Genomic DNA, 20759 nt, shown 5'->3' with positions numbered 1-20759 from the left:
CAAGATGATAACTAAATATTCTGTCATTTTAATATAAGCCAGACAATAAAATGAAAGGTGTGCGTTACAACTAGTTTCCCCAGAGAGACAATAACCTGTGGCACAGCTGCACCAAAATCATAACAGTTGTGTTACATTCTACTTTTGGAGAACAACACGTATAAATCAGGGTGCACTCATGGTATAACAAAAGGCTGTGAGGCTACACAAGACAAAATGGTTGGGAAACACTGAGCTAGAGGTCCGATCGGGTCTTGTCCCAAGTCACCGTTGTTGATGGGTGCACAACAGCAGCAGCAGCAGCAGCAGCATCCTCGCAAAGCCCATAATGGCACCATTGTTCGTCAATGTAAAGCGAAAGTTTACTCTTAAGCACACAAAGTCATTTCAGTTTGCTTAAAACCAGCAATGTAATGTTTGCCATTGCACGCATTAAATTATACTGTACTTATCTAGTGTGGAAATGGCGACACATGAATGTTACGACATCTGTCGGCAATAAGCAAAAAGCTCTGTCTTCGCTGTACACACACATACGCAGAAGCGTGTGTGTGTGTGTGTGCGTGCGTATTAAAAAAAATCTGTACTCGTGTGGATTAGTGATTAACAAGAATAATGATATCACAATTACATTAAAGACATTATAAAGGCTGTAGAAAGTCATGGCATACAGTTAGGGATGAGCCGGATACTCGTTTAAGACAAGTATAATGTATAATACGGATAATGCATTTTTGCAGTACGAGCACGAAACGAGTACAATTCGTCATGTCATTATTTGTAATCGTGATGAAGGAAAGTCCTAATCATACTTGTATTCACTCTTCACGCTCTGTGATTGGCCAGTCACACACAGCGACCGTCCCTCCCTAGACAGGCTTCCAACAGCCAGAGAGAGGAGTACGTGGTGAATTTGACAAGACAGAGTTGAAAACGACTCTTTGCGTCGGTCACTGCCGGTGTTTTTTTTTTTTTCCTTCCCATCTGCTTGCTTCTAATTTGGCTGGTGATATAAAGTCAGTTGGAAAACTTACTCGTAGTACTGAACGCGGTGCTTTTGAGAAAACTACAGTGAACAAGGCTGACAGATTATTTCCCCGTTTGCATGAATCACCAACTTCACAAAGATAATAAAAAATAATTAAATTATAAAGTCAACATTGCCAATATTATTGGCAACATGCTGACAAACAGAAACTGGAGGGTAGGCGGGGCCTGCGCACTAAGGCGAGAAGCGACTCAGACTGTGGCCATATTTTAGGTTTCGTCTCTTTATTAGCTCATGAAATTCAAGTTCAGGCACAAGAGATTTAGAGGTAAAAAGTGAAAGGGTTTGAATGCTAGTAGTTTTTCCTTGTTTATTTTCCCTTGAATTGTCCGTAATAAAAAGGGAATAACTATTTGGTTGATATTGTCACAGTCTTAAGCAGTGCTTATATATTGTTAAATTGTTTACAAATGTATGTTGATATAATACTTGGTTTGCCTAGCGTATTTGTCTTGTGTTACATTCTGATTATAATGATTATCAAATTAAACAAAGTAAAAAGTATCTATCTGCTGTACAGACGATACTGGTGTTGGTATCGAATAGATACCACAATTTGCAGTATCACCCACCCCTATTTGGTGATGCATGTTGGACCCCTCCTTTTTAGATGAGTCTCTTATTCTTTCCCTGAAGCATGCAAGGAAACATTGTCAGGGTGGAAAAAAACAGTGGAGCTAAGTAGTTATACAGATTGTGTGAGACTTATTTTTTTTTATTTTATTATTTTTCCAATGGCTTTGAGCAGGAGACATTCGTATACACCGCGGGTAAGTAACCTGAATGTTGAATATCCTACATAATCATGATGAATCACTATGTTATGCTGCGGTTCAATCTAAAACAGTATTATTTAGATTCAGGGCACTCACCATATTACGTAGGTGTGATTCATCTCAGTACATCTTGGGTCTTCATTGTGATGGTGCTTCATCGTGTGTGGGTATAACTCAGGCATATCGGTAAACCTGACGGAACAACTAAATCAGAAACATTTACTGAAATATAAATCAGATGAGTTTATAGCTGCAAAAAACCTGAACTTCACAAACATCTTGCTTCTGCCTGAATGAAGACAACCTTTCTATCCTGTTTTCTCCCCTGTGGTTATAAGCTGTTAGGCAGCATGACTTCACATGTTCTACTTTGTCTTGAATGGCCATCTTTGTGTGAGCTGAACCAAGTAAAAGCCTACTGTGGTCTGAAACATGCCTGTGAAATTCAAATGAGGAATATGTCAGTTATTTTTACCTCACTCAGAAAATACTTTAAATTGGGATAACTAATTTGTTAATTACATTTAATCATGCACGTAAGATATGAGCCCCCATTAAGACTCTTCATGTGTTTTTCAGCTGACCAGCCCATTGATCAGCAAAATGAGCAGCGGGGGAACTAGGGAAAGCGGAAAAGTTCCAAAGGTAACTTGTCAACAGTGTAAATGCCCTGTCACACCTTGACGATTTAGCCAGCTTACGCCAACGTATGAAAAATTTGGCCAATACGCTGGCGTACGTCGAATAAGTTATGGGTAAGTTTTGTATAAATAAGAGCACGCTGAAGCACGCCAGCATACGTCGTAGTACGTCCAAGTCGTCCAAAAATTTTGTGCATCCACAAAACTTTGACGTATGTCAACGTATGATTCATACGTCCCGCATACGCGGGCAATAAGTTATGCGATCGTTTGGATGTAGTAGTAATATTAAACGAGGATAATTAATGAAAAAAACAATAATAAAAATGATACAATCATACGTAATGATAAATGTTATTTGCCTTTGAAGAGGAGTGGTCGAGCATAGTCGTGGTGGAGGAGGAGGAGGAGGAGTTATTGAAAAAAGGACAAATCGTCGTCATCGTTAGACTCTTCTAAAAGAGGTAGTGTTCTGTGGGTGGTGTAGAATTACGCAGGCCTATTAACTCTTTATAAACTTTAATCACACGCTCTGTCCGGGTTGTATCATAAAACTCTTAGCCTTCCTCTCTCCTCTTCCTCGTCTTCCTGTATCTGTTGGTTCCATTAGCAGTGTCACAGTGCCTTCTGCTGGTCAAGCATGTACAGTATAAATATGGGTTTGCCGGTCAACCATGTAGCAGTATAAATATGGACTTATAAGGCAAAACACATGAAAAAATAGACCAGTCGGCTTGTGTTCGTATCTCCGAATGTTTGCACGTCGGATGTTCGTTAGTAGGGGACTTTTTATAAATGAGTCTAAAAGACAGCCGTGAAATACATGATCATCCGTCATAATGACACCACACCCCAGCAATGAACGATAATAAACGTATTCCATTCCTATTGCACAGTGCAACACTTTAATAATACTCAAACAAGTTTGGGGAATGGAACTAACAGGAGGGGAAAGGGGCGTTACAACCTGCGTCATCTCCATCAGAGTGAGAGTGGGAAGGGGAGGCTGTGGGTGGTGATGGATCCCTCTGTCACTGCCCTGATACTTCTTGGCAGCGGTCTTGGAAATTGTCTTCGGCATGATGCTGATGTTGACACTGCCATGTCTAGTGAGGTGAGTCATCAAGTGGCAGCCTTTTTATAGGCTACGGCAAGTCATCGTCGGCCATACGCTGCCGTGCGGTTTAAATAAGTTAGACTGGTGTTGAGCATAAGTTGTGAACGCCGGCAACATGCTACGCAGTCGTTGGTATAAGTTGTCTATAAGTTATAGAAACGTTCTATATCTATACTAATACGTCATGTATACGTCGAAGTCGTTATGAATACGCTATGTATATGCCCCGAATTGAAAAAAACATCCACAGTTCAACCTATGCCATCAAAAAAGCTGGCTAAATCGTGAAGGTGTGACAGGGCCCTAAGGAAGAACATGCTGAACTTTTTTTTTTTTTCTAATTTTGAGAAAAAAATCTAAATTACTTGTCTCCTCTCCTAGATTGGTTCTATAGTAGAGGTGACAGGAAAGGGTCAGCGTGGCACTGTTGCCTTCATTGGAGTGACCCTGTTTGCCTCTGGGAAATGGGTGGGTGTCAGACTTGATGAACCCAATGGCAAGAATGACGGCACCGTCCAGGGGAAGCGCTACTTTCCCTGTGAGGAAAACCATGGAATATTTGTCAGGCAGTCTCAGGTTTGTAAATAAAATTAATTACACGTACACAATGCCTAGCAGAATTTCTGCAGTTTTAACATTTCACAAATGAACATCATTCCTGGTGATTACATTGATCTGGGACTATCTTGCCATGTTCTCACCATATTCAGATCCATGTAGTTGATGATGGCTCCAGTGCAACCTCTCCAGACACTCCAGAGTCTGGTGCTGCCAAGATCCCTAGACAGAAAGGTAAACATGCACACTCTTAAATTCATTTCTACTGCCTTAAACTTAACAACATAATGAAATGTATTTGGCTCACTAGATATTCCAGAGACTCCAAAAACATCTAAACAGGTAGGCACCAATTATCATTTCGTTTCAGTTATCACAACAATATTTTTTTTAAACAAATAAAACAAGTTTCATTGTTGTTTTTCCAAATACTTTTTGCAGACACCTATGAGCGTTAAGAAGGTAGAAATGTTTGCATCCAGCTTTTTTTTGTTGTTTTGGTTGTCACACATAACTATCACTTAACCCATCTTATCCCTCTTTTAAAATATATACAGTAGATCCCCGTCTATTCGTGGAAATTTTTTTCTTTCTATAAAACTGGTGTGAAAAAGTGAAACCTTTCTGATTTCTTTTTTTTTTTTGCATGTTTGTCACACTTATATGTTATGAAAATGAGCAATATTTTAATTTGTTTGATGATCTGAAACACAAGTGTGACAAACATGCAAAAAAAATAAAAGAAATCAGGAAGAGAACACTTTCACACCACTGTACATACATACAGGGTGACTCATTAGTTTCCATACATAAGAATGTTGGACAGCTGTTTTTATTTATATAATGTGCTTCTATGATTACCATTGTTTAAAACCACGTATGTTTTGGCGACCTTGCATTAGCACAGTTGAAGTTATGTTTGTAATGGGGTTGGTGATATGTTCCTTGAGGTGATTTATGTCTCATCTGATACACCATGACTTTCAAGTGCTCCCAAAGATGGAAATCAAGAGCGGAGAGATCCGGGGATCTTATCTAAAACATAAGGAAATATTCACTGTGTATTTTCCTACGTATATATTGAATTTTGCCGTTTCACTCTCACGGTTTTTCAAAAATATATTAATTAATAAATCCTGAAAAAGCTGAAAGTCAAATAGGAACCCCCGACCTCACTTCCTGTCCGCTTCTCTTTCAGGTACCGTGGGGAACACATTTATAGTAACACCCACAAGCACGAGGTTTACCTATATCTTAAATGGCATAATTATTCTTATTTTGTCTACTATATTGGGTAATACGAGTGTAAAGGTGACTATAGGGCTGTTATTTCATGTCTAGAGGGATCTAACAAATGTTTTAAAACATTTAGAAGGTGGTCATCTATGCTCTGATTAAAAGCTAGAGTTCTGACTATGGAAATATGCAATTTATAAAGAAGGAATCCTACTTAGTGAAAATTCACTTATCATGGTCGGGTATGGAACCCATTAACCACGATAAACGAGAGAATATTGTGTGTGTGTGTCTGTGTGTGTGTACAGTATATACACTCCTAATCAAAATCTTAAGGCCAGTTGAAAAATTGCGAGAATTTGCATTTTGCACATTTGGTTGTTAATGAGGTTTTAAGTAGATCTACGATATGCAAAAACAAGACGGGGGAGTGACGCAAAAAACATTTGGAACGTGTAATTTAAACAAAACCAAAAAAAAAAAACTGAAATAGGCTGTTTATCACCTGATCAAAAGTTTAAGACCACAGGCTATAAAAGCCAAAATCTGCTCAAAATTTTCATTTTCTGTCAGGCATTCACACCGTCATGCCCTCCTGATGGCTAAAGCTAAGAAGCATTCTCTTTTTTTAAGTAGTGTGTGTGTGTGTGTGTGTGTATGTGTGTGTGTGTGTATATATATATATATATATATATATATATACACACACACACACACACACACACACACACACATACACTTATACTTTTTTTTTTTTTTTACAGTAACTTAAATAGAAAGTGATTTGATGGTGCAATCTGGAAGGGGAGGTACAGCAGCTATTATGAATCCAGCAGAGCATGTTACCTCCGCGAATAGCAAGGATCTACTGTAAATGTGTTGCCACTACACATGAGGATGTGACATTACACCTTTCCGAAGTTATCATCTGGTTTTCTTTGGCCACCCAGTTTCGCACAGAAGATGCACTGTTGTTTTGTGTGCACATTTTATTTGCATTCTCATAAAAGGCATGCACATTCAGAGGTCATAGCTTGCACTTCATGCCTCACGGACATGCATGTTTGAGGAAAGGAGGCTTTGCAAATATTTAACATGTTTGCATGAGATTGCATTTGTTATTGCACTAATTGGGGCTTTCTTAACTCTGAACAGTCAATGTAATCTAATACGGTGTGCTATTCTTGTGTTGCCAATCTCTTATCATGCGACGCTGGATGTGTCTTTGTGTCTGTGTGTGCTCCTCCTCTCCCTCCAGTCCTCTACCCGCCGTTCTGCCAAGGTGAGATTGTCAACAGTAGACTGGGGAGGTCAAAGGAAATTTGCATGGTTTAAGGAGTCAAGGAAAGGACACCGTTTTTGTGCAATAAGAATGAATGCCATTTTGCAAGTAGGGAACGAAACATACTTGTCAGGTCAAACAGAAAAGCAAGGTTACATTTTTGCTAAACGTAGTATTTTTATGACGGTATAAGCCTCTTTAGAGTTCTATTTTTGGACGTTTCAGTCTTGAGTGTAACACATTCTTAATCACGCTGTGGCAGTGGAGCACGCCGCGGCGTCTAGCACCAGCCACCTCCCTCCCTTCCCTCTTGGTACGCCTCCCTGGCCGCTCCTGTCTGCCACTCATGGTATGCTCCACCACGTCATGTATGTGTCACGGGAAGTGGTGAAACGTGCGGTCACTGAACATGGGTGCATTTGTCCTTTTTGGCTCAATGAAGGCACCAAAAAAGTGAGGGCACAAAAGGGTGGTAAATGTTTGGTCCAGTCAGGAAGTAATGTTAAGAATGCACTACATACTTTTCTTCTTTTCCCACCTCTCAACACTCTTTGACACTTGCCTTCTTTTTTCAGGCTTCTCGTGAGAGTCTGTCATCTGGTGATGTCAACGAGGTGGGCCTGTCCACCCCCCAGGGTGCACTGGGTGCTCCTGTCATCCCTCAGCCTGGTGGATCGCCGACAGCAGCAGCAACATCTGTTCCTGCTACTCCCAGCAAGGTGGGTTACTCAGAAAGAAGGGTGTAACAGTTGGTATTTAAATAACTGTCACTCAAATGTTTTCATATAGGTATGTCACGTTTCCATTTCATATCATTTTAATTTCAATGTATTTTCATTCCATCCATGTTGCTATTGTTGGACCAGGCGGAACCTACCATTTCCAAACAGGTAGTTTTCTAACTGCTGCATGCATGCTGATGGCATGTGTCCACAAACTAACTCAGAATGCACGCTCCTCCACTTTTAATGGTGTGTTTCAATTGAGGGTTTAAATCCCACTTAATTCACTTTGGAGCAAGAACATTTATCATCATTTGTGCTGGTGATGGGTTCTGACCAATGTTGTAAAAAATCTTGGGTAATGGGTGTTATTGTAGCAGGTGCAAATCCTTCCCATAGCAGCACCACAAAATTTAATTTTACCAACCTGCTTTCTTCTACCTATTGTCTGTCTATTGCTTCCAGGAGGAGGAGTCACTGCGGTCACAGGTCAAGGACCTGGAGGAGAAGCTGGAGACGCTGAAGATGAAGCGCACTGAGGACAAGGTCAAACTGAAGGAGCTGGAGAAGCACAAGATCCAACTGGAGCAACTTCAGGAGTGGAAAACCAAAATGCAGGAACAGCAGGCTGACCTGCAGAAGCAACTCAAAGAAGCCAAAAGGGTAAAAACAATATATGGCACAATAAAGTAATAATGTATACTTCAACTGTATGAAGTGAATGAATATTAAAAACTGAGAGGATTAAAGACAAAGCACTGTCACAACAGCTAATTTCTTTTTGTTCCATTCTTCTAGGAAGCACGTGATGCTCAGGAGGCCAAGGACCACTACATGGAAGAGATGTCGGACACAGCAGATGCCATCGAGATGGCTACTCTAGACAAAGAGATGGCTGAAGAGCGAGCAGAGTCACTGCAGGTGGAGGTGGACACACTGAAGGAGAGAGTGGAGGAACTTTCCATGGACCTGGAGATCCTTCGACACGAGATTTCAGAGAAAGGTTTGTACGCCACTCGCCCATTTGACAAATGCGGATTGACTCTTCCCTTCTGTTGTTTCTCCTGCAGGCTCAGATGGCGCTGCCTCCAGTTACCATGTTAAACAGCTAGAGGAGCAGAACAGCAGGCTAAAGGAGGCCCTGGTCAGGTGAGATTGTACAAAAAAACAAAAGTTTTAAGAATGCACTCAGACAAAGTTAAGTTTAAACATGAGCTTAGGCTTAAGCTATAAAGACAACTTTTCTTCCCAGGATGCGTGACCTGTCTGCTTCTGAGAAACAGGAGCATGTGAAGCTGCAAAAGCAGATGGAGAAGAAGAACACAGAGATGGAGACCCTGAGGACTCAGAAGGAAAAATTGCAGGTGGAGGTCAAGCAGGCCGAGGCCACAATCGATGAACTAAAAGAACAGGTGAAACTATTACAAATGTGAATACTTTCTTCAAACTTGTGTCTGAGGGTTTATGTTCATGTTGTACCAGGTGGATGCCGCCCTTGGCTCAGAGGAGATGGTTGAGACTCTGACAGAGAGGAATCTTGACCTTGAGGAGAAAGTCAGAGAGCTGAGAGAAACTGTGACCGATCTGGTCAGTGTGACTTTATTCCTATGGAGTAGGAGTGTCTCTCATTTAAGTTTCTCTACAAAAAGCTTCTTTGATTAAACACAGACACTCGGTGAAAATTACCCCCAAAAAACGGATCCTTCTGTGCCAACAGGAGTCAATTAATGAAATGAATGACGAGCTCCAGGAGAATGCCAGGGAGACTGAAATGGAGCTGAGAGAGCAGCTGGACCTGGGTGCCGCAAAAGTCAGAGAGGCGGACAAGAGGGTGGAGGCTGCCCAGGAGACAGTGGCTGATTACCAGCAGACCATCAGCAAATACAGAGACCTCACTAGTAGACTACAGGTGGGTGTACGTCAAGGTATTGTCAATATGGAAGCACTACGCGCTTTATGTATTTTGATTATGTGCACCAGGAGGCCAACAAAGAGCTGATGACTCAGCAGAGTGCAAGTACTGAACAAGTTCAACAACCTCCAACAGAACTTTTTGACTTCAAGATCAAATTTGCAGAAACAAAGGCGTATGCCAAGGTAGGACGATGCTGCTTCTTCAATGTCCAATGTGCTTCCTTCATTCTGCTGATCAACTGTGTGTGTCTTTAGGCCATTGAGATGGAGCTGAGGAAAATGGAAGTGGCTCAGCTGAACCGGCAAGTATCTCTCCTTACTTCCTTCATGCCCGATTCTTTCCTCCGTCATGGTGGAGACCACGAGTGCATACTGGTGCTCCTGCTCATCCCCAGGATCATTTGCAAGGTAGGAGGGCCAGTTAAAAATCTACCAGTCTACTTTTGGTGGTTGAGCCCATTTCTGTAATGTGCGTCTTCATATCTGTCCAACAAAGGCTGAGCTAATCAGCAAACAGGCGCAGGAAAAATTTGACTTGAATGGGAACCTGGCCCAAGGCACAGCACTCAAGGGGCCTCCAGGAGAACAGCGTAGTTTCGCATCAGGACTGGTGTACTCCCTCAGTTTGCTGCAGGCCACCTTGCACAAATATGAGCAGTAAGGCACATCCTTCATTACTTACAAATACTAGGGTGTAGCAGCATAATTGATAATGTCCTCTCTTGTTCCACCAGAGCTCTGAATATGTGCACAGTGGAGGTTTTTAAGCGCATGGGTACGCTCTACTCTGAAATGAGCTTCCACGAGCGATCTCTGGATTATTTCATCGACTTGCTGCACAAAGACCAACTGGATGAAACTGTTCAGGTGGAACCGCTGACCAAGGCCATCAAATATTACCAGGTAACAGAATATTCTTCTCTGTGCACACAGATTATAGCCCTTGTAATAGAAACTGTCTAAGTCAGTTTGTTCTGGCCTCAAGCAATTGTACAGCGTTCACCTGGCAGATCACACAGAGGACTGCACAGTGCAACTAGCTGACCACATTAAGGTAATTAAAGCCTTTCCTTCAATGGGGCAACATATCCTTGTGAAGTGAATAAGTTTGCTGTGTGGGTACTCACAACCAAATCAGCAATTCAACCTCTGACTGCAGTTTATCCAGAGTGCCTTGGACTGTATGGGAGTGGAGGTAGGTCGTCTGAGGGCATTCCTAGCGGTGGGCCAGGAAAACTCTACACTGGCTGTTCTACTGAAAGACCTGGACACTTCCTGCTCAGACATCAAGCAGTTCTGTAAGAAGATCCGCCGTCGCATGCCTGGTACGGATGCTGTCGGGGCGCCCGCCGCTCTCCATTTTGGACAACAGGTATAACAGGCACACAATATATACAATATTAGGCATACAATGTATACATGACAACTCAGTTGGGCCTTATCATAAAACACAAAAAACAAGCAGAGCTTATTCGTGTTGTGCAAGGTGTCCGAGGGGCTGACTGAGTGCAGACGGCAACTGACCCGTGTGGTTGCCGTGCTCCAGGAAGTGGCAGCAGCTGGAGCTCAGATGATCGCCTCACTTGGTGATCAGGAAGGATTGAATGCTCTTAAATTGGAGGATACTGTATGCAAGGCTGTGGAGCAGGTAGGGGATTATTGAAATTTATTTTGAGACCAGTGGACAGGGGAAGGTTGTTCAAGGTGTTCTCTTTGCATCCCACATAGGTGTATGCTGCTCATGGTCTTAATGGCCCCGAGTGTCTACGTCAGTCTTGCAATGCTATCATCGCTACAATGAACAAGACAGCCACAGCCATGCAGGAAGGAGAGTATGATGCAGACAAACCACAGGGCAAGGTATTTGTCCTTAACTTTGTCTCCTTAATGTACCAGGATATTTGAATCGCACATTAACCTGTAATAACTCTGATATTAGAGTCCTCCAGTGGAAACGAGAGCAGCTACGGTCAGAGCTGAGATGACGGACGCTGAGGGTCTTGGAGTTAAACTAGAAGACAGAGAAACAGTCATCAAGGAGCTTAAGAAGTCCCTCAAGATCAAGGTCTTCCAGTCAAACTATGAAATTCACATTTTGTGTAGAGAAGTTAAACAAAATCTTTTTTAGGGAGAAGAGCTGAGTGAGGCTAACGTCCGTCTGAGCCTGCTTGAGAAAAAGCTGGACACGTCCACCAAGGACGCAGATGAACGTGTGGAGAAGATCCAAACCAAACTGGATAAGAACCTTGACTTGCTGAAGAAGAAAGAAAAGTGAGAAGAGATCATAATTTCTCTCATGTGCCATCCCGTGCTTGCTCACACGCTGTCAATTTTCACAAACGCAGGGAATTTGAGGAGACGATGGATGCTCTCCAAGCTGACATTGACCAGCTGGAAGCAGAGAAGGCTGAGCTGAAACAGCGCATCAATAATCAATCAAAGATGACCATAGAAGGCTTGCGAGGCATGCCTGCTTCTGGAATTGCCTCTGTTGTTCAAGGACCAGCAGGGAGTAAGTGAATGACATGTCCACACAAAGTAATGTGGAAATAGCTTCAGATGTACGCCAAATTATTTTGATGAGGAATCACAGTGCTCCTATGTCCTCCTTCTGCAGCTTTGTCCCAAACAATATCAGGACCAATGCAAGTGGTGGACTCTCCTCTTCTCCAGCAGCAGCTTGAAGCTCAGAGACTCGGCATTAAACGCCTCAAGAACGAAAATAACAGACTTAAGGTATTCTGCTACAACTAAACTGTTCTTGTGATCGTGGATTGACCAAGTGTGTTTCCCCATCCAGGCAGAGAAGATGAGCGCACAACTGGCCTCCCTGCCTCCTCTCTGCCCTCCCAAACTGCCCCAGATTTCCACAGAGAGCTCCACGCCACCTGAGGGACTTAATACAGGCATCTACCGCAGGACTGACCAGCTGCTAGCGACCCTTCTCAAGCTGAGTGCAGAGGTAAAAGTGGTGGACATCACCGGGAAGACGTCAGGTGTGTGCACACGTCACAGCTGTGAAATATTTTTTTCTGGCATTTTCCAAATCTGACTTTCCGGTTTCCCACTTTCTACCACCAGTCAGTGCCAGCTCCCAGCTGCTTGAGCAGACCGCACGGCTGCAAAACCTTAGCGATGCTCTGGCCAAACTCAAGGTAAAAGCATATTGTACTTTAGATGAGCAACACTTGAATGTGGTTCTGAATATTCAAGTTCTTCTTGAAGGGTGAAGTAGCCGAGCATGTGGTGTCCCATCAGCCTGGAGCAAAGGCTGCAACTGACTTTGCCACCTTCCCAGTCTCCTCATTTGTCAAGGTGAGGCCCCACTGGGTGCACACTGTGTACAGTAGCACGCATTCACCAGCATGGCTTTCTCTTCATCTTGTGTACTGTTTCTTAGGCCAAAGAAGAGAAGAATGGCGGAACAGTGTTTGTGGGCCGCGTCGCCATTCCTTGCACCCGGGGACAAGAACAAGTCCACCGTCTTGTCCTGTCGCAGCAGCAACTGCAAAACGTGCACCGCCTCCTCATGGCCTGAGGCGCAACGCATTGCTTCTTTTATTCCCATTCCTACTTGTGATATTTTCTCATGTTTATAGGGTTAATACAAGATTTAGTGATTTGGATTTCACTTGTCACTTTCCAGGGAAATTAGCTAAATTGTCATATACGGGTACATCTCAATGAATTGAAATATGGTGCAAAAGTTACATGATAGGAGTTCAAATCAGACTAACGGAACAACTAAAAGGTTCATGAAGTTTTTGCAGTTCATTTGCCGATTACAGCACAAACCAGTGGTCTACAATACTGGAATTAACGATTTTTCAATTTTTTCTGGGTTAGGCCTTCTGAGTTTGGGGCTTTTGTCAGTTGTAGGCTAATCATCAAAATGATTAATACGTTCAAAATACTTCAAATACTTCATGTTTAACTTTTTGAACTGAATTGCGGAAAAATTCCAGATTCAAATTTGAGATATGCTTGTGTATATACAGTATCTATAATTGCATCAGACACACTCCCTTGTATTTGTAATAATTCCTATAATAAAAGCAACCACTTGACATTAATCTTCTACATGATTTTCATGTTGGAATGTAACTGTACAGTAATTTGTTTGAAATTAATTTCAGTTATAAAAACTAATAATGGCGCCACACGGTGGCCGAGTGGTCAGCATGTTGAGGGTTTGAATCTCCATTTGTGCATCTGACTGGAGTTCTCTCTCTGTGTGTGTGTGTGTGTGTGTGTGTGTTTTCTCCAGGTACTCTGCACACAACTTCCATATTCCAAAAATATGCATGTTCCACTAACTGGGTATTGTAAATTGTCCGTAGGTGTAAATGTGAGTGAGAATGGGTGCTTGTCTATATGTGCCCTGTGATTGGCTGGCGACTAGTCCACCACTAGTTCCCACCTCTCACCCGAAGTCAGCTGGGCTTGGTTACAGCTTGCTCGTGATCCTAATGAATGCAAGCGGTATACAAAATGGATGAGTGGAAAAGCCAAGCATCAGCTTTAATATATCAAAGTAACACATTTGATAATAAATCCTTTAAACCTGCATTTAAAAACAATTTAGGCAATACAAAGACTTCAAAACATCTTAAATAAAAACTGCTGAATGAAATTCAAATGTAACAACTCAAAACACCTCAAGTGGGATGTCAATATTGTAGTACAGATCAGCTAAAAGTCCACTTTGTGGTAAAAGTAATCATTAGAGAAATGCTGCCCGGGTCTGTGATAAGTGTACGGCTTATAGTGGTGCCTGACATGTCTATTCCTCATCACGTGGGGGCGGGTCCAGTCGTAGCAAGCTGCACAATGTGTATTTGAAGGCTCCGGACAATGAGAACACCCTTAACACAAAAAAAAAAGTTGGTTACTTGATCTACTTGCAGCTAGATCAGTGGTCACCGACCAGTCTTTGGACTTTGCCGGTCGATCACGAGAACATTTTGGAAAAAAATGTATCATATCAGTGCCCTCATCTCCCGGACAACGACAAACAGGTACGCATTTTGTCCACTGAACACGCCCGGACGCCTCGCCACTATGCAGGCAGCAACCCACGAGCACCAGCAAGGAATCTAATTCCCAAAACTCCTAAATCTGCATCGCTCGTCCACTACACTGAGCCAACAAGCTAGATAGTTGTGGTTTGCTTGTGAAGCCAACGCCACAACCCCAACCCGGACCAAGAGCCACAAAAGTAGGCGTGCCCAAGGTGCGGCTCAGGGGCCATCTGCTGCCTGTGATTTGTGCATCACTGCAGAAACAAACGGAAAAAAAAAAAACAGCAAAAAAAAGATAAAAAAATAAGCAAAAGGCACAATTACAAAAAGCTGAAATGTTGAAACCAACTAATAAAGCATATATTGTATGTATATATACAGTTGGGCAAAAAAGTATTTATTCAGCCACCAATTGCGCATGTTCTCCCACTTAAAAGATGAGCGAGGTCTCCAATTTTCATCATAGGTATACTATACCTCAACTACGAGAGACAAAATAAGAAAAAAAAATCCAGAAAATCACTGTCTGATTTTTAAAGAATCATTTTGTAATAATTGCTCCCACAGTTTTTTCTTCACACCAAGCTGCTTACCTATTGCAGATTCAGTCTTCCCAGCCTGGTGCAGGTGTACAATTTTGTTTCTGGTGTCCTTTGACAGCTCTTTGGTCTTGGCCATAGTGGAGTTTGGAGTCTGACTATTTCAGGTTGTGGACAGGTGTCTTTTACACTGATAGTTCAAATGTGTAATGAGTTTAAACAGGCGCCATTAATACAGGTAACGAATGGAGGACAGTGGAGTTGTTACAGGTCTGTGAGAGACAGAAATCTTGCTTGTTTGTAGATGACCAAATACTTATTTTCCACCATAATTTGCAAATAAATTCTTTAAAAATCAGACAGTGATTTTCTGGATTTTTTTCTCCCTCATTTTGTGTCTCATAGTTGAGGTATACCTATGATGAAAATTGGAGACCTCGCTCATCTTTTAAGTGGGAGAACGTGCGCAATTAGTGGCTGACTAAATACTTTTTTGTCCCACTGTAAGTGCATGCATATACTGTATACACACACACACACACACACACATACAGTCGTGATCAAAATCTTAAGACCAGTTGAAAAATTGCTAGAATTTGCATTTTGCACATTTGGATCTTTTAATGAGGTTTTAAGTAGAGCTACAATATGCAAAAACAAGAAGGGGGAGTGAGACAAAAAGCACTTTGAAAAAGTAATTTATTGAAAACAAACAGCCTATCCATCCATCATCCATCCATCTTCTATACCGCTAGCCTATTTCAGTTTAATTGTTATCAGCTGATCAAAAGTAAAAAAAAAACAAAAACAAAAAAAAAAACCTCTCCAAACCAGAACAAAAAATGTTCTCAGTAGGACTCAGTAATGAGTAGCTCCACCGTTCTTGTTAATCACTTCAAAAATTGGTTTGGGCATGCTTGATGCGAGTGTTTCCAAGAGGCTTGTGGGAACATTGCTCCAAGTGGTGAAGATGGCTTCACGAAGGGCATCAACTGTCTGGAACTGATGGCCATTTTTATAAACTTCCCTTGCCATCCATCCCCAAATATACTCTATGGTATTTAAATGAGGGGAACATGCAGGATGGTCCAAAAGAGTGATGTTATTCTCCCTGAAGAAGTCCTTGGTCAAGCGAGCATTGTGAACTGCAGCGTTGTCCTGTTGAAAAACCCAGCTGTTTCCACACAGATGAGGGCCTTCAGTCATGAGGGATTTCCACTCTGCAACATCTGCACGTAAGCAGCCGCCGTTTGACGACCCTGCATCACCTGAAGGTCCAGTGTTCCATTGAATGAAAAAGCACCCCAGATCATTAAGGAACCCCCTCCACTGTGCTGAGTAGAAAACATCTAAGGTGGGATCTCCTTGTCATGCCAGTAACGTTGGAAGCCATCTGGACTGTCAAGGTTACACTTTTTTTCATCAGAGAATAAAACTTTTTTTTTTATGTGGCGTTGAAGGAGACGAGGTCTTTGAATTTGTTTGTTTTTTTTTAAACCCTTTTACCAGTAAGGGCCTTAATTTGGGTCGAAGACTGCCTTGTGTCTTGATGGACAGCCAATTGGATCCTCCAGCTCAGCGCAGGTGTGATTTTTTGGGGTCTACCACTTTTTTGTTTCATAATGCTCAGCATCTTTCAAAAAATTTAGGATGACTGTCTTGCTGCGCCCAACCTCAGCTGCGTGAGGCCTTGCATATGCAGCTCGACAATCCGCCCACAAAAAGAGAAAGCTTCTTAGCTTTAGCCATCAGGAGGACATGACAGTGTGAATGCCTGTCAGAAAATGAAAATTTTGAGCAGATTTTGGCTTTTATAGCCTGTGGTCTTAAACTTTTGATCAGTTGATAAACAATTTTAGTTTTTTTTTTTGTTGTTTAAATTACAAACTCCAAATTTTTTTTGTCTCACTCCCTTCTTGTTTTTGCATATTGTAGCTCTACTTAAAACCTCATTAAGATCCAAACATGAAAAATGCAAATTCTAGCAATTTTTCAACTGGTCTTTTGATCAGATCAGAGTTTGATCAGGAGTGTGTATATATACACACACACACACACACACACACACACATCCCGCTTGTTGGGGGGTTGGTAGATCTTGTGCAGGTTCACGACCAAGACCAGGGATCTTGGTCTCAAAAAGGTTGGTGACCACTGAGTTAGATAATACAATGCTTACCGTATGGAAGTGGGTCGTGATGAAAGGAAGATCCATAGAATGCTTCATCTTCATACCAGTATGCTGGTGGGATAGCCTCAAAGTTCATGAAGCCGTTGACGCGAGCAGGATTGGGACAAAAGTTGTTTCTTGGGGGGTGCGCTGTGGAAGACAAGTGACAAACATGTAAAATTAGTAACCTACCAGAGACTGGGGCATTTGGGTAAGAGGCCAGACATTCATTCAGTAAACGTCCAAAGTGTGGCCCAGGACGCTTTTTGTAGCCCGCAGCATCTTATTTTTATTCGCTGACAGCACATTCTAAAAATACAATGAAACAAGACAACTAAAGAAAACAGCAAGTTAACAAAAGAGCAACAAGAAAGTTGAAATGTTTATACTAATAACAATAATAGGCTTGGCAATCATAACAAAGTTACATACACGTAAAAAAAAATAGACCACCCTTGTTCAATTTTTTGTTCATTTTAATGCCTGATACAACTAAAAGGTACCTTTGTCTGGACAAAGAACAATGACAACAACAATAGCTCATAGGAGTTACTTTTTTTTGGCAGTACAATGCTATAGCTATTCATGTAAGAACCAAAAGTGATTTTGGTTATCAAGAAAACCATGGAAGTTGCTCGATATCAGCTCTTTAACTCTTATGAGCTATATTTGTTATTATTATATTTGTCCAAACAAATTTACCTTTAGTTGTACCAGGCATTAAAATGGATCAATAAACTGAAGAAACAAGGGTGGTCTCATCATTTTTTCACTGACTGTATCATGCAATGACCTATGGTTGTATTTTTCAAATTCTGATCCAAAGTGATGATGAACCCAAAATTCAATGACCTATTTAATATTGATTCTGTAATGTTTTTAATAGATTTTTAGATTAATAGATTATTAATAGATTTTATAAGTCTACATCATTTTCCATTTTTGGGTTGCCAAAATAATAATGCTGATCTGGCTTCTTTGAACTTCCATCCTACCTTCATGTCTCTGAACAATTTGCTGGGCTGGCAGCTGATAAGCAACAGGAATTCTTGCTAAAATAAAGCAGAGTTGTCATAAGTAAACAAAATTTAGCAAAATTAATGTTTGCAAGGAGCCTTCCTCGTCACCATTGGAATTAAGCGGCAGTTTCACACCCCAGGCGTCTGCCACGTGCAGTGTCAACAGGGTGGTTATCCGGCGGTGGGCCAGAGCATTCCAGTGGACACCATCTTTAATACGATGATGCAGGGAGAAGCGAAAGTGGAAGTGGAGGTCCAGCACGTCCATCTTGTAGGCGTTGGCTAGGGCTCCGCTGTAGAAGTTGGCTTCGATTACATCGTGACGTAGATTGGCAGCCCTGTCAGAGATCTATGAGAAAGATAAAATAATAAATTACTTTATTTCAATTCACATAAACGGATCAAAATCGGTTGGTTTTGCAGCATCTGAAGTGTTTTGGGTGTGGACTATGTCTGCTCTGAAGTACCTCAGGAACCAAGAAGCCACCTTTGATAGTCTCTGCAAGGGGCATGGTGAGGTTCCATATGACCAAGCTTTCAATTGGGAGGATCTCATTCAACTCTTCAAAGAACCTACTGAGGTTCTCCTTGTAGTTTTCACCCCATTTTAAACCATACCTACAGGGAGGTTCACAACTTACATGAAGGCTGTGACATAAGCTGCAGGAGTACATGATTTACATTTGAATATACTGGGAAGTGACAATTTCAGAACTTAAGACACCCCATCCCCGTCCCAGCTACCCACTTACCTTGAAATGTCCCAAACACAGGAGTTGACGATGACCAAATCTGGTTTCAAACCATGACGGAAGTCATTGAAGATGCTCTCCATGTAGTCTGAGAAGATGCGCGTCACAAAGTAGAACCGAACCAGGTGGTGCGCGGACTGGTACTGCCGGACCTCCCGGTACTCTGTGCCATTGTGCAATAGGCTCAGGCAACCACCTTCTACCAGGCAGTCCTGTTCAAAGCTCATCTCACCCTGCACAGAGAAATACGTGCGAGAAGTACATTGGCCGCCTGGGGCCAAAACGCTTTCAACACAGAAATGATCCAAAACAAAAAACACATCAAACAAACGCAATGGGAAAACGCTGCAAATTAAAAATGCTGCACTCAAACAACACAAAACCAAAAACAAATGTAAACAAAAACACACAAATTATCATCGCTTGCCTTTCGCTTGAGTTGTGCTAAGTTGAGGTATTTCTCCTCCTGTAAAAGCAAGACAAGGTCTTTGTAGACGGACCGCTGAACTGTGGATACAAAAAGGATTCCACACATAAATTAACTAGTTCAGCCAGGTGGCTATTATTCAGAAATAGTCACCAGGGACGTCAGGACACACTCAACTCGACTCAATGCCATGACACACGATATTGGGTTCACGAGAACGAGACAAGACAACACTTTAACATTACTATTTAGAAAACTACAATGACAAAATACAGGAATGGGCAGACTTTATTTAACTGAAGCACAAAACAATGCAGGTACATTCTGAAATGTTGTATAACTTTGCATGTATAATCATAATGCTTGCAAATTGAAACAAAAATAAAAATTATATAAATTATTGCCCCTTATACTATACGTGTATTATTCTCAGTAACCACAGTTTACAGTCAGAGTTCTGGCTTACCGGTTTCTCTAAACGAGAAACGTTTAAATCTCGTGAGATCTCGTGACACCCTGCACAATGTGTGACTATTGGGGTGTCACTACAGGGGAAGGAATGAGTATTAATGGCGTACTTACTAGAGTCTCCCAGCACCACAATGAACTTGTTGTGGAAGAGCTCGCTGACATGATGGTGGCTCACAAACGTCATTTGCTCCTTTTTAAGAAAGTTACATTAATGGCTCTCTCTCAATAAATGCACAAAATGTAGCTAATTACAGCAATCATGACTGATGATTCACCAAGTTGCAGCATTAATAAATACCATTTGTAAACAACCATAGCTCATTAGGCCCACTTTGGTGTTTAACTTTGCTGAATGTTCTGTCATTGTATAAGAAAAAAAATACTTTCGAGCTATTAGCATGAATTATTCGCATCACAACTTCCGGGTACTTACCATTGTGGAAACAAGTGCAACTCGTCGACGTATACTAAAGCTAACTTTTACTAAGCTTTGAAGTTTTGTTTTATATATCGATAATCTGTTGCCGTCTATCAGCCAACGTCAGTTGGACCCTTATTTTTTTTAAGAAATAGCAGAATTTTATATTCGAAAACTAGCGGCTGAGTTTCTGTTGTCAGCAGGTGCTTCCGCGATTGGCCTGATCACGCTGCCTTTGGGGACTCTTGGAATCCATATGATTACTTTCCTTATCACGATTCCACGTAACTCCATGTAGCTAATAGTTTCAAAACATCATTCAAAACATTACCATTCATGTCGTTACATTCTTGATTTCGCAAATAAGTGGAGTAAATAACTCTGTATCTGTACATTTAAAAAGCAATAGCTCTCGTCTGACGGTTGTTCTGATCACGAGGCGTTTCAGGACACTCGGAATTCATACCATTACTTTCTTTATCATGATTCGCCGTGACTCCATTTGTCGCTAATATCTTCAGAACATTCATAATTACCATTCATGTCGGTACATTCTGGATTTCATAAGTACAGTAAATAACTCTGAAAACGTATCTGTACATTTCAAATGCTACAGCTCTCAAAATTCTATAAATAATCTGAATTATA

The 20759-nt window shown here is 41.6% G+C and overlaps 3 protein-coding genes across 14 annotated transcripts in view; 1 reads left to right on the top strand and 2 right to left on the bottom strand.

Moving 5' to 3' along the window:
• The window catches only part of tdrd7b (tudor domain containing 7 b), a 20955-nt gene extending 16603 nt beyond the window's left edge, over positions 1–4352 (bottom strand). The window contains exons 1-2 of one of the 3 annotated variants that reach the window (XM_054752494.1): positions 4284–4352; positions 1921–2028 (exon numbers count right to left, since the gene is read on the bottom strand). In XM_054752494.1, coding sequence (XP_054608469.1) covers positions 1921–1923 — 3 coding nt within the window. In that variant the 5' untranslated portion in view covers positions 1924–2028; positions 4284–4352. Of the gene's footprint in view, positions 1–1920; positions 2029–3947; positions 4193–4283 lie in introns of those variants that run through there. The other 2 variants (XM_054752493.1, XM_054752495.1) reach the window with 2 other exon arrangements.
• Positions 1–13410, top strand: part of LOC129167861 (dynactin subunit 1-like) — a 15394-nt gene extending 1984 nt beyond the window's left edge. Inside the window, exons 2-31 of one of the 6 annotated variants that reach the window (XM_054752487.1) lie at positions 2404–2469; positions 3964–4158; positions 4293–4374; positions 4451–4482; positions 4582–4602; positions 6635–6658; positions 7234–7377; positions 7525–7548; positions 7846–8043; positions 8179–8383; positions 8451–8529; positions 8633–8792; positions 8863–8967; positions 9098–9289; positions 9361–9477; positions 9550–9702; positions 9791–9951; positions 10029–10197; positions 10280–10348; positions 10454–10666; positions 10781–10942; positions 11023–11154; positions 11234–11359; positions 11423–11565; positions 11640–11806; positions 11912–12030; positions 12095–12290; positions 12376–12449; positions 12520–12609; positions 12695–13409. In XM_054752487.1, the coding sequence (XP_054608462.1) occupies positions 2428–2469; positions 3964–4158; positions 4293–4374; positions 4451–4482; positions 4582–4602; positions 6635–6658; positions 7234–7377; positions 7525–7548; positions 7846–8043; positions 8179–8383; positions 8451–8529; positions 8633–8792; positions 8863–8967; positions 9098–9289; positions 9361–9477; positions 9550–9702; positions 9791–9951; positions 10029–10197; positions 10280–10348; positions 10454–10666; positions 10781–10942; positions 11023–11154; positions 11234–11359; positions 11423–11565; positions 11640–11806; positions 11912–12030; positions 12095–12290; positions 12376–12449; positions 12520–12609; positions 12695–12832 (3732 nt within the window). In that variant the 5' untranslated portion in view covers positions 2404–2427 and the 3' untranslated portion in view covers positions 12833–13409. Of the gene's footprint in view, positions 1–2403; positions 2470–3963; positions 4159–4292; positions 4375–4450; positions 4483–4581; positions 4603–6634; positions 6659–7233; positions 7378–7524; positions 7549–7845; positions 8044–8178; positions 8384–8450; positions 8530–8632; positions 8793–8862; positions 8968–9097; positions 9290–9360; positions 9478–9549; positions 9703–9790; positions 9952–10028; positions 10198–10279; positions 10349–10453; positions 10667–10780; positions 10943–11022; positions 11155–11233; positions 11360–11422; positions 11566–11639; positions 11807–11911; positions 12031–12094; positions 12291–12375; positions 12450–12519; positions 12610–12694 lie in introns of those variants that run through there. The other 5 variants (XM_054752492.1, XM_054752488.1, XM_054752490.1 and 2 more) reach the window with 5 other exon arrangements.
• fam113 (family with sequence similarity 113) lies at positions 7221–20759 on the bottom strand. Of its 5 annotated transcripts, none has more exons than XM_054752500.1 (9): positions 20127–20636; positions 19805–19883; positions 19223–19302; positions 18796–19028; positions 18511–18703; positions 18152–18392; positions 18020–18076; positions 17034–17174; positions 7221–13760 (listed from the first exon to the last, which is right to left on the bottom strand). In XM_054752500.1, the coding sequence occupies exons 1-9, from the start codon at positions 20127–20129 to the stop codon at positions 13693–13695; spliced, it is 1095 nt and encodes a 364-aa protein (XP_054608475.1). In that variant the 5' UTR covers positions 20130–20636; the 3' UTR covers positions 7221–13692. The 5 variants fall into 5 exon arrangements, with proteins under 5 accessions (XP_054608475.1, XP_054608473.1, XP_054608472.1 ...); XM_054752498.1 differs by lacking the exons at positions 7221–13760; positions 20127–20636 and adding exons at positions 13772–14159; positions 20648–20759; XM_054752497.1 differs by lacking the exon at positions 7221–13760 and adding an exon at positions 13772–14159.

Source organism: Dunckerocampus dactyliophorus, chromosome 15 (genome assembly GCF_027744805.1).
Source record: "Dunckerocampus dactyliophorus isolate RoL2022-P2 chromosome 15, RoL_Ddac_1.1, whole genome shotgun sequence".
Classification (NCBI taxonomy): Eukaryota; Metazoa; Chordata; class Actinopteri; order Syngnathiformes; family Syngnathidae; genus Dunckerocampus; species Dunckerocampus dactyliophorus.
Note: the sequence above shows the minus strand (reverse complement) of the source record. Positions and strands in the feature narration are given on the sequence as shown.